The sequence below is a fragment of the Atractosteus spatula genome, chromosome 6 (assembly GCF_055471065.1).
Source record: "Atractosteus spatula isolate fAtrSpa1 chromosome 6, fAtrSpa1.hap1, whole genome shotgun sequence".
In the NCBI taxonomy this organism is placed as follows: Eukaryota; Metazoa; Chordata; class Actinopteri; order Semionotiformes; family Lepisosteidae; genus Atractosteus; species Atractosteus spatula.
The window spans coordinates 33401478-33417176 of NC_142711.1; the positions used below are offsets into that span (position 1 = coordinate 33401478).

At 41.7% G+C, this 15699-nt stretch overlaps 1 protein-coding gene across 1 annotated transcript; it reads left to right on the plus strand.

Moving 5' to 3' along the window:
- Nucleotides 1-10121: 10121 nt before the first annotated feature.
- foxh1 (forkhead box H1) lies at nucleotides 10122-15699 on the plus strand. The gene is made up of 3 exons (XM_088919592.1): nucleotides 10122-10652; nucleotides 12995-13099; nucleotides 14794-15699. The coding sequence occupies exons 1-3, from the start codon at nucleotides 10122-10124 to the stop codon at nucleotides 15697-15699; spliced, it is 1542 nt and encodes a 513-aa protein (XP_088775718.1).

Genomic DNA, 15699 nt, shown 5'->3' on the forward strand with positions numbered 1-15699 from the left:
GAAAAAGAAATACAGGAGACTGAGGAAGAGAGAGGTTAAGGCAGAGAGAAATGAATTAACACAGAGACTGGGAGAGCAAAGTCATCGATGCATAAAAAAGCAGGGGATAAAGATTCTCTCTTCCCTGCCTCATCTAATTAAAAAACATTGCCAGCAATTAGGACAATGAGACACAATAATGTAACTGACTTGGAAACTTTACTTGACCTCACACTGTCAGACACAGTAGTCTAATCATAAGCACTTCATACTGAAATTGTCACTCCAGGTACAGATCCAGCAGGCACAGGGTTTGCTATTAGACACCCATTGTACAGTATAGCAGCTTGATGCTGGGCAGGTGTTTCCAGGTGAATTGATGAAGCAGAGAAAGTACTGTAAATGTGTCCATTATTTTGGATTATTTTATAACTTTATACATCTGTCTGTTCAAAGTAATATTTAAAAAGGACCATTTGGTAACCCAAGTAAATTAAAAATAATTTTATCTAAACAGGAAAACAGGCACGTTTGTCTGAAACAACCTGGAACACATTATTTTTGGTCATTTTAATCTTGCATACATCTTGCTGTAAAAGCTTCCTTTTCATCTTCTGAGGTTTCAGTCAGTTAATGTATACTGTAGTTTAACCTCTTCTACAGAACTGTCAATGTTTGTCATGAAAAATAAACAGAAACAGAAAGCTGAAAATGTGAGATTGGAAGATCTGTTTCTTGCACATTCTGTAGCAGTTGCCCCAACCAAAACAAAATCACAATTTCTTTGCATAATGAGAAGCAGGAGGACATGTGAAGGGGAAAATAGATTGGTGTTGCACAATTCCTTGAGCCCACAGTCAGATTTACTTACCTGTTTGCTCCTTCACTGTGTTGCAATGATCTTTCAAACACACTGTCTTAATAGAGTATCTGTGGAAAGTACTGCATCTCTTGCAGTGTGGAACAGCAAAAAGTTGATTTTGTCAGTGTTGGAATTCAAATAAAATCCAAAGTTTTGCAACCTTGCACAATGCAGACTAGTCCTTCAGCCCTGACTGAAGGAATGAACTAACCTTGTGGTTGGTATATGACATTTTGTTTGGAATATTGGAGTGTGCAGGCTAGAAGGTCAAACTGTGTTCTTGGAGCAGCAAGAGAGGAACTGCATCATGTTGCTCTCAGCAATTTCAAGACACCAGTAGATTTTTCTCAAAACACAATTTTTGCTAACAATGAAGCTCATGAAAAAAAAATACTAGTAATTATAAGAAACTCTTTAGTCCTGTTACTTAATTTATGTTGCTAATAAATGTATTGACTTCTGAGGCCGATTGCATTCAAACCTGTCTTGATCTGCATCATGTGCCGTTGGTCTGGACCGCCAGTAACATTAATATAATCCAGATTAGTTCTGACAGAATTCTGAGGATTTCAACCCACTTCTAGTTAGTAACTCACCCGGTGTTTAAAATTGCGGTTAAATCGGTACAAACCGATTGGAAGCAATAAAATAATGAGATCTCCAGTTTGGAGAACATTATTGCAATTTCAAAATGTCTTAGCCTGTTTTTCCCCCATTTATCGAATACTAAATATTTTATTCGCTATCCCTCGACTGAACAGCGCTCTTTAATGCAAACTTGTGCTTAAGCCCGTAAATCGTTTCATTGTTCATTTTGAGCACGCCACTTCGTAACAATTTGTAACATTTATAGTACGAATGGTGAAAATATTGTATTTTCAACGAAAATAATAATATCTTTAGTGTTTTTTCGTCGTTTTCCTTAAATGTAAGATATGTCGATTAAGGAACGTAAGTTTTCATTGTTGCTTAGTATTACCAATTTTGGCCCTGATTTAGGGGCGATTTCAGGCATGTAAGCCGTTTTTACACGTGTCCCTTAACCCTCACTCAAACAACGTCACTGTGGTCTTGCCCCAATCACACGCAGGCCACGGGGGTCACGGTGAGTTAACTGGAACCTGGATTCAGATGAGAGGGTTACCTGCATAGCTGGAGAGGTCGTGTGTTTGAATAACACAGGTCAGGTAGAACCTGTAGCTCCCCAAATCCTAGACGTTTTGTATGTTTCTGACTTGATGGTGTCTACTGTCCAAACGGTGAGTATGAGAGGGTTTTTCGTTCAAATAAGAGTGTATAATAAACAGAGTTCTGGTAAAACAATGCAACTGTGCTTTTACTTTTTAAACACGGTTAATTTCACCTTTGTGAGTTTAAAAGATACGTATTGGAATCGCCACGCTTTGTAAAGCGCTTTGAGATGCGCTCTGAGGCAAGGTCAAAGTAGAATATCGTATTTCAGATGGGAGTTTCATTCTCTTGAGACTAGAAGGGCGTTGAGTTTTTTGGAGTAGGCGTTGGGCTTTTTATAATCTTTTCATTTTCTCTACCTGTTTTTCTCGGTTTTTGTGTGTTTCAAAACGATTATTGTGATATACAAGGAATTTTCAAGTATTGTGAAGTGATTGAGATTTTTTAAATGCGCTATATGAGTATAAAACAAATATAAGAAAATATGAAATCAGGCTAAAAACTGAAATCGGGGTATTAACTGGTGATGGCTCCGTGATTGCTCTGTAATAAACTAGTAAGCTAATTAAATATCAATTGTTAATAACTTTCTTCCTAAAGTAAATACCTCACACGTATTAAAAACAAAGTTTTCAACTGCAATGAACCCCAAATTAACAGCTGCTCCCGTCTTGAGGGTATTGGAGTATGGGACTAATTACAACTCTCACTACAAACTAAGCAATTTGGTAGTACAACCACAAAGTTCCGAATGTAGCAGCAGTGATAAGTTGCTGATGATTATTTCAGTAAAGAAATAATATATTTTAATACGTAATAATTTTAGCGTTCGTCGATGGCAACGACTAATGCAATGTTTAGCTCAAGTTGCATTCCGACCAACCAAAATACAAGGTCTTATTTTCTAATCATTAATGGAGGTATCGTTCGTATTACAACTACTAACGTACATAAAGTCTGTAATATGCGCTAAAGAGTTTTGATATGTATATATTGAGACGTATATTCTGCGGAGAGAAGCGAAATGAAATTAAGGCAAGTACATCTAATTAAACTTGTAGTGTGTGCGATCCTATCTAAGTGTTATTCGAGTCTATTTGTTCCTCCGTTTATTGTGATGGTATTCCACATTGGTGGTTGTTAGAGGGCAGAAGGGGTATTGAGTAATAGAGCTACAGTGAATAAAATGCGTTATTTCATGTAGTTAAATGTATCAAGGGTATATTACAGAAAACGTAATTTCAGAAGTTGTTGTTTACGGCAGTTCTTCAAAACATTTCTTTCTTATTATTGTGGTGCAATGATAGTGTTTTCAAAACAGCTGGTGCTCTGAATGTCTTGAAGGTGGAACAGTTGGTTAATCCCAGTCTATAGCAAGCATGGGGATGAGTGCGCAGGACACAGTGCTGCTGCTGGCTCTTACTGGACTGGAATCCAACTTGAATGACGGACAAGCAAAGCACTGTTATAAAATTCCGAAACTTCAGTGTGGGTTCTTGGCTTTTAGGACCGGGAAATCACAGCTCAGTTTGAATGAGTGCAATGACTGCCATGACTTTGTGAGCAGAACTGTAAACGCTGCTAGTCATGAACATTCATGGTATGAAGAAAAGAATCAGTTTCAAATATCACGGGGCTAACAGAATCTGGAGTGTGGTGTTCAATGGGCACCCCCCTTTTTTCTTGGATCATAGTCGAGGCTCCAGCAGCTTAATCATCAGACCTCAACTAGAAAACCTTGAATGAAGTGCAATAAATGCATCACATGAAAGTGCAGAAGGTTATCTCTTATTTCTGTAGTATGCATGCACAAATGCCAGAAGATGCCATTTTACAATAGGCTAAATCTATAGTCTTTTTTTAAATTTTAAAGCCTGTGTGATACACCACATAATGAAATTCAAACCTACTGTAACTGTATTCATTTTGTGTTGCATTGAAACAGAAAGAATATTTCATAGGCATGATATGATAAGACATTTCCGAGAAATCAGGCATTAAAGTGTTACACAGCTCAACAGTCATGTTTCACATGCAGAGACTTCCAAAGCAAACATACAAACAGTTCAAATAAGCTTCATTAAAATAAATGTTACATAAAAGGCATGTACCCATACATAGTTGTTACACACCATTCCTACGGGAATCCATAAAGTTTGCTAGAACCTGTAAATTTACTTTCTCAAAATCACCCTAATCCCCCGTAATTGCACATAACCCTTCATTTTAGTGTATAACAACTAATTGCTTTTGCCCATAAACCCATACTCAGTCATTTTAAATTCTTGTCGAATGGTTTAACTGAATATGGGATAAAGGAATTCCACAATTCCTGTTGTGTCCGCATTGATGAACTCTCAAACATGAGTTTGAAGGCATCTGTTGATATTCTTCATGCAGACCATCTGAGGGATCAGAGGAGATACTAACAGCTAGTGTGAACATACTCTTAATGTAAGCAGTGTGAAAGTGGCTACCCTACCAGCTTAGAAGACATCCTCAAGACACTGGTAATCTTGCCTTTTGTTGGACAGAAAGACTGTTATAGCAGACGGTTATTCTGTACTGCATGACACATTGTACCACAGAGCTGAAAAACATGGACCGAATTTGATTGCTGGCTCCAAAAAGTTGTAACATGCAAAGAAAGTAAATTTACTGTTGTTCTTTGTTACAAATAAAGTCCAATTGTGCCTTCCACAACAGATTAGCATCTGTAGACTCACATAATTATAGATTGTAACTTGCTTAATGTTTCTCATTATGAACTGTGACTGCTGAAAGATATTGTAACGCATACGGCCAGCTTACCAGAGGAGGTGACGTCACCGCCCTTCCCTGTAATAGCAGGACTACAGCCACTGGGCTGTAGAGAGATCTCTCTTCAGCTCACCAAGCTGGGTCCCTGTTGAGTGACGCCGGAGGCCCGGGTTCGCGTCCCCCGACCTATGCGGGGCCGACCTGTGTAGGCAGAAGGCAAGGGCGCCCACCTGAGCCCCGTTGCGTTACAATATTTATTATGTTCAAGACCAAAGACAATTTCTTCTGTTTCTCAAGGATTTTGAATTTAAGGCATTCTGGTCATCCACCATGCAAGGAAACTACACAGTTCTGTTAAAGGTTGGGGTCATTTTTATCATTCATCAGAGAAATTAAGTTAGAATCATCAGAAAATTTTATTAGGAATTAGTTTGAATCGCTGGCAACACCATCATTCATATACATAGTGAAGAGCAGTGGTGAACTCGCACACTCCTGGGGTGCTCCACAGTTAGTTAATACCTTGGAAGAAAGTATATCATTAACCCCCAGTATCCTTCTTGTAAGGAATGAATTGTACTAAAATATCAAATATGGATTGATCTGTAATTGAATCATGCTTGATAATAGAATGGTCAAAAAAATGGCTAGGAAAAATGTCTTAGATTATGATTTGTATAAGGTAAGGAAAGTAAGTGCAGTGTCTTCTGTGCTTCTCACTTTTTTTAAAGTAAACTCAGAGATATCACGTTTCCCATTTACTGACTGGCTGGGATTCTGAACCAAGATCCCGTCCAATGATTTAGTCAAAACTGATGTAAGGGGACCTGGCCTGAAATCATTGTGTTCTTCTGGTCAGGTTTTCTTAGGGAGGGGTACAAAACAGGAGGATCCATATCACAGATTGTAGTATAGCCATGTCTATATAAAGTATAGAGTGTCTGTAGACATCTGGAAAACTGATGGCTATACCATAGCTAATTCTCTGCGAAGAACTTCAAAATAAATGCACTAAGAGTGCTTTATGCACCAGTTGCCTTTTCAACATTTGTAAATTTAAAAGTATTCGTGATTTGCTCTACATTAACGATAACCCTGTCTGAACTGTTAAAACAATTATCAGAAGTGTTTGCTTTATCATAGCTGGTAAAAAAACTAATTTAATTCATTTGAAAATTACGTTTTTTATCTGTCACTATTGGTGTCCTGATTGAGGATATCCCAGCCTGTCTCTCTCCCAGAGTCTAGGATTATTAACTTTAAACGTATTCTCCAAATTCTGCTTGTGTGCAAGTTTTGCCGCTCACGGTTTCTCCATTCATTTTTTCAGTCCACTTCATTTCACCACAGTCTTTATCCTTGGAAAACGACCTTCCAAATAATAAAGGCATATATAACAAAGCACATTAAATACACCATATATGCCTTTATTATTTGGATCTATATGCCCTCATCTGGAGTATTTTAGCATACATACGTTTCTTATGAAAAAACTAACTTTAAATTATCACGAGCATTCAGCTATACATATACAACAAAGTCATAACTGTTCATTTCTGCCCACAGATTGGTTTACTGGTGCAAATACTGTCATTCAAACATTCAGAATCGGAATCCACTTTCAGTTCTTGATTACTAGAGCAAAAGCTTAATCCTTTGTACCGTATTAAGAACAAAATCAGCTGGATTCCAACTTTGTTCTGCAGGTTTTTTACATTGTGCTTGAGCAGGCATTTTGGGATGATCCGTACTAAATTAGCAGATTCTATTAAACTGACCCTATAATACTATATGGGATATATGCAACATAGATTATAAAGAGTTGTAATCGCCTAGGAGTCTATACATTTTATCTAGGCGGTAATCTATTTCTAAGGACCTATACAGGGCGGGAGAGAGTTCTGATATGCATTAATGTACTCTTCCTCTTAAAACAAAGTGTTTTTTAATATTTCACTATAAAATAATTAACTTTTCTTAACCACGTTATTGTAGGAATATGCGCTAGTAAGATGTTTCTCAACAACCATTCAGCGGACAATCGCCGGGCAATGCCGGCGCTTTACAAGTCGAGAAGGTGCAGTCGTAATGCATGAATTCCGTTTTTTCTTCCATTGTTCTGTTAAATCCAAGTGGGAGGCTTTAGGGAACAGATACAAATAAAGGTGAGAAACTGTAAAAGTAGATGTAGATCTATGCGGTAATGCAGAAACTACGGTAAGTGGCGTGGACTGTAAGAGTTAAAGTTACTAATTACCAAGAAAATGCTGAACTGTGAATGTTGTCACTCGGTAACGGCTGATAACAATGACAGACTGTGCTTCTAGCCATGTTTGGTAAGGGTGTTTATAAACTGGCTATTGTCTCCGCTCCCTGCCCACGCCCACTCCGGTAGGTGTTTGAAAGAAGGTGAGCGCATCGTATTTTACCTGTCCTGCTGCGAGATCTGAGTAGAGGACAAAAACACCTTTAGGAACTCCGTTCATAAGCGCCCCATACACTACCAGACCTGTTCAGTCTAAAGGCAGAACACCGTTGCATTTAAGAACGGCACAATGGAGAATTAACACTTAAACTGCCTCCCATCAACCTCCATCTTTAGAAAACGGAGAGCCGTAGCCCCTAAATTTCCATTGCTAATTGTTGAGGAACGAGATTTTTAATTTTATATGACACGAAATACTGGCAAACAGTTCGCATTGGCGTTCATGTAGCTCTTACTGTTCAGGCCGATCTAAAGTTAAATGTAAATGATTTAAAGTTTCAAATAATTAAGGAATGATTGTCACGCTAGATATGCCTGAGACTGAAGAGGAGCCGAATGGATTTCTTAGTTCAAAATTATCTTCTTGAGCTGGGTTCTTAGCACTTTTTCGGTTTTGTCTAGAATCTTGTAGAAAATTTCTCAAAATACGTTCAGCACAAGGAGAACAAGGGCTTTAATAGTAATCTTAAATTAATAGTAGATCCTGGAATATTTTTGAAAAGGGTTAAAACGTGATGTAAATGACCTCACCAACCCAACAAGTTCATAACATTGTGATCTTTCGACGTATTAATTAAACGTGATGACGAAAACTGGTCACCGATGCTTTAAATATATAACCGGTTGTTCAAATGAAATAACAGATCAAAGAGAATTACAGTATCGCTGGTGATCAGAGAGCCGTAATAAACTCACACCTCGCTGTGTGCCGCAGAGAACGAGAGGGGGTGTGTTGAGGAACAGGATCCGCGGGACCAGAGCAGCTTTCTGATGGACCTCAGATTAGAGTCACCCTCATGCTGTGCGGTGCGGAGGAGGGGGCGGGGTCGGTAATGCTAACTGCTTCTCAACAAAGAACGAGTATTCCTTTCAGCCTGTAAAAGTAAGATTCAAGTTTTTGCAGAGCTGGTGTGAAATTATCTCATTTCGAAAATGACATCGGAACGGTTAAACATGCGTATGGCTTTTTACGTTAGAGATCCACACGTAAAGGTGGAGAAATCCACCTTTTCTTAATTTTCTTTAAATATAAAAAATAGGAATGTGCATTTAGCTGTTAATTCGCTGAAAAAATGGATACTAAGCAACGTTTTTTTCTGAAATTGATGTATTTCCCCCTTAGATGTATGGCGTACAAAGCATCATTTAGAAATGTATTAGATTTATATAAAATTGAAATAAAGTATTTTTTTGCAAAACTGACGTTCATCAATCTCTGTAACAGACTATTAACATGTTTCTGTTATCTACACCTAAATTATACTTGAAAACCACTGAAAAAAGCTTCTCATTTGGAAATATGTAAACGCTCAAAGTGCCTTCCCAGTTGACTCCACAAAGCCATTATGGGTACCGATTTACAAATAGAGGAGCTGTCTTCGTTTTATTTCTCCTTCAGTTCGTGTTGTTGGTGTCGCGGCCGCCGTTTGGATACGTAGCGCGCTTTGTGGCATGTGGAGAGATAATTCTCAGTGACGTCCATCGGCAGTCGCCCCGGACGCATAGCCAACCTCCTGCTGCAGGATCCCACTGTACTTCAGCCTCCAGGGAGAATATACTCATCGGAGCAACCAAAGCCTTGTACTTTCACTGCTGGCCCTGTTGTAATCTGATTAACTCTGAAGCGCTCCGAGATGAGAGATGCGCCCTGACTGGTCATGTATATAAAAGCAAGAGAGCCATTCATTCACTAGAGGCAGCAGCAAAACTAGCACGGCTACTCTGAGAGAAGGGGTGTTATGTCCTGTCCAACTTCCACTTTGGGTTTGCACAATCAGGGTTACCTAAATTGAACTGGATAAGCAATTTCTCTTTTTCCTACCTGGTCTGTTCGGTCGTGGAGCTGTAGCGTTATGCACGAGTTGGTGCTGCACTTTACTACTATATGAGTGGGTGCTATCTAATAGGTATACAGGTTTGAGTTCCTTCAGGCGAAAAGAGCATTAGAACAGCAAGAACATATATTTAATAAAGGTTCCGTGACAACGATGGACGTGGTTACCAGGGGCTTGATAGTGACGAATTTAAATGTAGTCTTTTTAATTTGTTGTTGTAGTGCTCCGCTGAAGGTGAGGCGTGTGGAGGGAAAGATTAAGTGTTATAGCAATGCTCAATGATTATTATATTAATTGCGTATTCTGGATAGTGATGTTGCTTTTTAAATGTTATCTCAGGATGATGTACCCATGATAGCATCTCCTAATGATCCAATTAAGGCGCTGAATTGAACAGAGCGAGATATTATCCAGTGTGTATTATTGAAACCTCCGGTATATTATGCGCGTTATATCGATTAGGAACACAATGGACTATTCTTAAGGGAGCAGTTAACCACTCACCCCTTATTTATGTACAGTTTTCCCATGTATGTGAGTATACCTGCCTTTCTCATTTACATTTTCTCCTTCTTTCTTTATCCCCGCACTGGTCTGATATCTCAGACCTGAAACATCACCTCTCTTATCTGCTGTTATTCTAAGCAGCTCAAACGATACGGGGGATGGGGGGTGTCTCTATCTCAGTGTGACAGCGCCGTGTTGGTGTAAAGGGTGCGGCGAATTCAAGGCAGGGGATGGGGGGTGAATGAGTGGCCAGTGGATTTTCCACACAGGCACGCACATGTATTCAGCCCCCCGCGGCGATCAGTCATTCCCTCAGAGATAGCACTCCATTCTCCCCCTGATTACCCAGCGGGATTAACATGAAACTGTTAATTGTTTGCTCTTCAAATAGAGTCCGCTGGAGCCAGAAGTCTGGTGAACTTAAGGACCGTCCTCCTCCTCCTCCTCCTCCTGTGCCAGGCTCTGGGAGCCGGAGGATTCGCCGCTGCCCAAAGATATCAGCATGACAAAAAATTGGGAGGGTAGCAGCTTGCTGGGGGCAACCGCCCTCGCCAACCTGTGTCCTCCGAGCCTCAGAACCTCGTTCGACCTTAACCTTGACTGGTCAACGGCCCGTGACAAGCACTGCAGCCCGATCTATGCGCGCACAGACTACTCGACGAGCAGTATAACGCTGCAGTCGCCAAGCTCATTCTGGTCTGCCTTTCTCAGCCCCAGGCCCGTGGAGCCCAGGCTAGCACAGCCAGCATCCGCGCCAACACCAGCAGAGCCTCCAGTGACAGTGTTACAGCCGATGGACGACGCAATACCAGGAGACCCCGGCAGGCACTCCGCCTTTACTTTTCCGGAGCAGCAGTCCGACCCTGGGAGAAATGATTCTGACGACCACGAGCAGAAAAGTGACACGGACGGACACTCGAAGAAAGACAGGAAAAAGTGTTACCAGCGTTACCCAAAGCCACCATACTCCTACCTCGCAATGATAGCTATGGTCATACAGAACTCCCCGGAAAAGAAACTCACCCTGTCCCAGGTAAGGCGGCTCACCTACGTTGAGAGGGACGCCTGGGATTTTGTGCTCTAGGTGTCCCCGGGAGATCTTCAGATGATGACAGAAATTAATATTTAGACTGTGCTTGAATTTCTGCCGCAGAAAAACATGGACTTAGGTAACAAAAGGCAAAGTTAAAAACGGATAAACTGGAGTCGATAACACATTGGTCTGTAAACGGATGTCCATAGTGCACTCTCGGAGTTGCGCACCGCTCTTCTGCAGAACTAGACTGGAAGACGCTTGTTTGCTATACACGTGGTTAATTTCTCAGACATGTGTTTAGCTTTAACTTCCCGAAATCCATTCTACAGAGCTGTTACCCACGAGGCAAAAAAAAACAAAATGCTGGAACTTCATTATAATATCGACTATATAATCAGATGCCTTCATTTTTTCTCGTTTTGAATACTTTTCCATAATACTTCGAGATGGGGATAAAATGTTTTCCATTCCAATTACTTTTTTTTCTATTTTAAAGAAAAATCATCATTCACCTAATTGGATAATTTAACTTAACGAGATTTCGGCCAATTCGACACCTTTGACACCAGTAACGTATATCAAATATAAATTACAAAAAACAATTACAAAGACCTTGTAGCTAGAAAGTTCTGCAATTCCCATTTAAAGACTAGTTCTGTATTTGTACCCTCCAGTCGTATACAAGACGTTAACGTGATTTCTGGGATTATTCTGCTTTTAAACTGCGTGACATGCAATAATAGCTCTAATGCCTATGAATGAAAGGCAAATATTCCGTCTACTGGCGAATTGTGTTATGGTATTATTTATAAGTATTAAAATTATGCTCGATTAGAGTAAAAGCAAATCACCTGACACATAAGAGATTGCAAACGAGAGGAAAACCTTCGGGCCATCCACCTAGCATGTATTTTACTAGCTGTTTGATCCAATGATTTTATCCAGCAGTCTCTTCAGGGAAGCTTGGTATCAACTTCAACGATGCGACTGGGCAGCTTGTTTCTACACTCCCACAACATTTTGTGTAAAAAGTTCCTCACATTTTTCGTTTTTAAGTACACTTTTTCCATGTACTTTTCACCCAACGTGTCCTTTGGTTCGTGTTTCACTGTTTATTCTGAAGAAACACGCTGGATTGACTTTACTTCTTTAATTGTCCCAAATTTACTTTGCCGGCCGACAAAACACATAACACAATACACGAGAAATTAAATATATACATGAACTCAGTGTTATAAATGCATAAGATACAGAAAAACAAGTTTATCAGCTTAGGTAAACATCTTTGTTGATCTTCTCTGTTCCTGACTAAAGAGGTTAATTGAGGTTAGCTTTAATTTAAAGCAATCTTTTCAGCCTCGGAACTAAGACCAAAGTATGCAAAAACTATTTCTAAGTCTGCGATGGGGAGCCTTACATTAAATATGTCACGAAATAATGCTTTTATTTAATCACATCTCGTACATTTAATTCTATGTCATCTTAAAATTACCAGAAAATTAAAACTTAAAACTCAACGTTTTATGGTTTCAGTTCCTGGAATAAAGAGTCGTTAGTCATCTTTGGTTGATCTCTTTCCTACTTGGTGTGTAATTTTTCAGACAAGCTGCAACTCCAGTTGACCTCCTAATTTATATAACTTCAAATTTCCCGTAATTAGACACGGTGTGAGTTTTTTTTTTCAAAACGAAGCCTGTCGTTACCCGCTTAAAACACAGTTGATAAAGTAATCGGCACTATTTTACAAGTAGCAGCCACGTCCGCATTAGTCGCTTTAATAAAGGGTACCCATTCCAGGTGGCGCTGTTGTCCGCCACTGATCAGTTTCACAGGCTAAGGTTACTCTTCTCGCTGCAAACCTTGAGTGTACCAATTGTGTCATTGGCTATAAGATACTTGCTTTGATGTTCAAAAGTTAAAGGAACACAAAGCATAGCATCCTCTAAGAGCACCAAGGGTACCTTTGCTGTGGTGGTGACCCCTGTGGGTGATCTGGGGTCACTACAGCCGAGTTCAACTCTGCATGTGTGTGTTGGCTAAGCACGTGATACTGAAAAACCGGATTGCAGAGTGTGCAGCCTAACAAAATAAGCTGCAATGATTCCCGTGAGTTTGTACTCTGAAGTCATGAGCTCTCATCGCCTGTGCCAGACTGGAGAAAATCTGGGAAAGCTTCCATTACCCACGCTGTAAATGCTCCATAGTTTGGCGCATAATGTGCGTTAATAGGCAGAGTCTTTGCCGTCTGTATTTTACCTGCCTTGTAGGAAGACAGAATTGGTCTGAAGTCTAGTACAGTATTGCTGTATTGAGTAAAGTAAACCTTTCTCCTCCCTCAGATCCTTAAGGAGATCAGCAACCTATTTCCATTCTTTAAAGGGAACTATAAGGGTTGGAAGGACTCGGTGAGGCACAACCTCTCCTCCTATGACTGCTTTGTGAAGGTAAGTCGTGATTTTGTTCACTTCTGATCATGTATCATCCATCAGTTGCCCAGCCTATCCTGAACAGTGTGAAGTCCTGTGTCCTGTGCATCCCCTCACTTTGCTCTTTGGATCTTCAGCGAATTTGAAAAGTTTGATGAATATGCCAAGATGTTGGTGTAGTTAGAAGGAATCCTGGGCCTTAAACAGATCTTTGGTGTTAAAATGTTCCGACATTATAACAATTTTATTAGTGCATTTGGAAAAACATGGCAATATAATCACATTTTTGTGAAGCCCTGATCCTGTTGGATAGGAACATAAGAAAGGCCACTCCATTTGGCCTGTCTAGGCCAATTGATAGTTGATATTTAATTAACCTTAGGGTTTCGTAAACCCCTTTTTTAAAAGAAGCTAGGTTATTGGCTTCAGTAATATGGCTGAAGAGCCTGTCCCATACTCCCACAACTCTTTGCGTAAAAGCCTCCTGTTCTCAGTTTTAAAAAAACTTTCACATAGTTTCCACCTGTGCTTATGTTAAACTGTTAGAATACATACCATATATATTGGGTTAACTTTGTCTCTACCCTTCAGGGTTTTGAAGGGTAGACTTGGCCAGCAGCCATATCACCCTGCAACTCACAACTGGCAACCCACTGATGCTAACCTGGATGGGAGACCTCTGGGGAAAAACTAAGGTTGCTACTGGAAGAGGTGTTAGTGGGGCTAGCAGGGGGCGCTCACCCTGCGGTCCATGTGGGTCCTAATGCCCCAGAATTGTGGCAGGGACACTATACTGTAAACAGGCGCCGTCCTTCGGATTAGACGTAAATCCGAGGTCCTGACTCTCTGTGGTCATTAAAAATCCCAGGGCATTTCTCAAAAAGAGTAGGGGTGTAACCCCGGCATCCTGGCCAAATTTCCCATTGGCCCTTACTAATCATGGCCTCCTAATCCCCCTCTATGAATTGGATTCATTACTCTGCTCTCCTCCCCACTGATGACACACTGATGTGTGGTGAGCATTCTGGCGCACTATGGCTGCTGTCGCATCATCAAGTGGATGCTGCACAGTGGTGGTGGCGGAGGGGATCCCCATTACCTGTAAAGCGCTTTGAGTGGAGTGTCCAGAAAAGCACTATATAAGTGTAAGCAATTATTATTATTATTAAATTACCCTTGTAGTCTTCTCTGTTGCAAGACTAAAAAGGCTCTTTTAGCCTGGTTTAAACTTTACTGTTTTGGTTGTTAAATTTGGGTTACGCTGCCCCTCGACTCTGGAATGCTTTCCCAAAATGATATGCTATCGGAATTTTAAAACTTTGGTCTGTGAGCTAAATCTTTTTGCTTATTTTTTAAATTACATTTCTTTTTAAATGCATAATTCACTTGAATTAATTAAAAGTATTAAGTATTATGCTAGATTTCCTTCAGAAATTGTGGCATGGCTTTCTTTTGTAGCTTTTATGAAATGGACAGTTGATTTATAATATATTACTCGCTGGTTCATATTTGGGAAACATTTTTTTTGCTGCTGCAGTATTGTTTACCAAAGTTCTGAGGCAAACAAGCCAGCAACCAGCCTCTTTAATGACAACTGGCTGAATTTGAAGCTCGACAGCTTGGCGTGGGATCTGAGTGAAATAAACAAGCAGGTGTAAACCGGTGGTGTTGCCCATAGTCTCGGGGTGTGACCTGGCCTTTCCTGCCCCCAGGTGTTGAAGGATCCGGGCAAGCCCCAGGGCAAGGGTAACTACTGGATGGTGGACGTGGACCGCGTGCCGCTGGAGCTGCTGAAACGGCAGAACACGGCAGTGTCGCGGCAGGACGAGACCATCTTTGCCCAGGACCTCAGCCCCTACATCCTGCACAGACGAGGCCTTCCCAGTGCCACCCCGCGCGGCTCCCAGCACAGCCCCAAGGTGCCTGAGCCGCCAAGGCTGGACTCCTCCTTTGCCATCGACTCGCTGCTGGACAGCCTGCGTCCGGCGAGCGCGGCAGGGGAGGCGGCGCCTCATGAAGCGCTGGGGCACGGAGGGGGCTGGGGCGCCCCCCAATCCCAGCACTCCTCCTCCTCCTCCTCTTCCAACAGCGCCTCAGCCAGCTCCTACAGCCCTGCCTCCTCGTCGTCTTCGGAGGAAGACTGGAAGGAAGGGGGTCCCAGGAAGCGCCCCCAGAACCAAGGCAGCTCGGACTCGGAGGATGGGTGCTCTGGCACACAAATACCCCCCTACAAATCCGCCAAGAAGACCACAACCGCCCCCTGGGAGCTGCCCACTTCCTACACAAAATTTGCCCCCCCCAATACCGTCGCGCCTCCCAGCATGTGCTTTAACGGTGGCTCCTTCCTGCCCCTTGGGGGGCTGCCTTTCTACAGCTACCGCAGCCCACCCTCGGCGCCCCCCCCTCACCACTCTGCCCCCTTTGTCAGCCCCAGCTACTGGTCCCTTGTGCCCTCAGGTAGTGTCTCTGTGCAGCCCACCCCCCTCCTCATGGACCTGGACACCCTGCTGCAGACCGTCCCGCCCAACAAGAGCGTCTTCGACACCATGACCTTCTCCGACCCGTCGCAGTACGCCCTACAGAGCGCGGCTCCCCTCGCCCGCTATTCGCCTTACTGA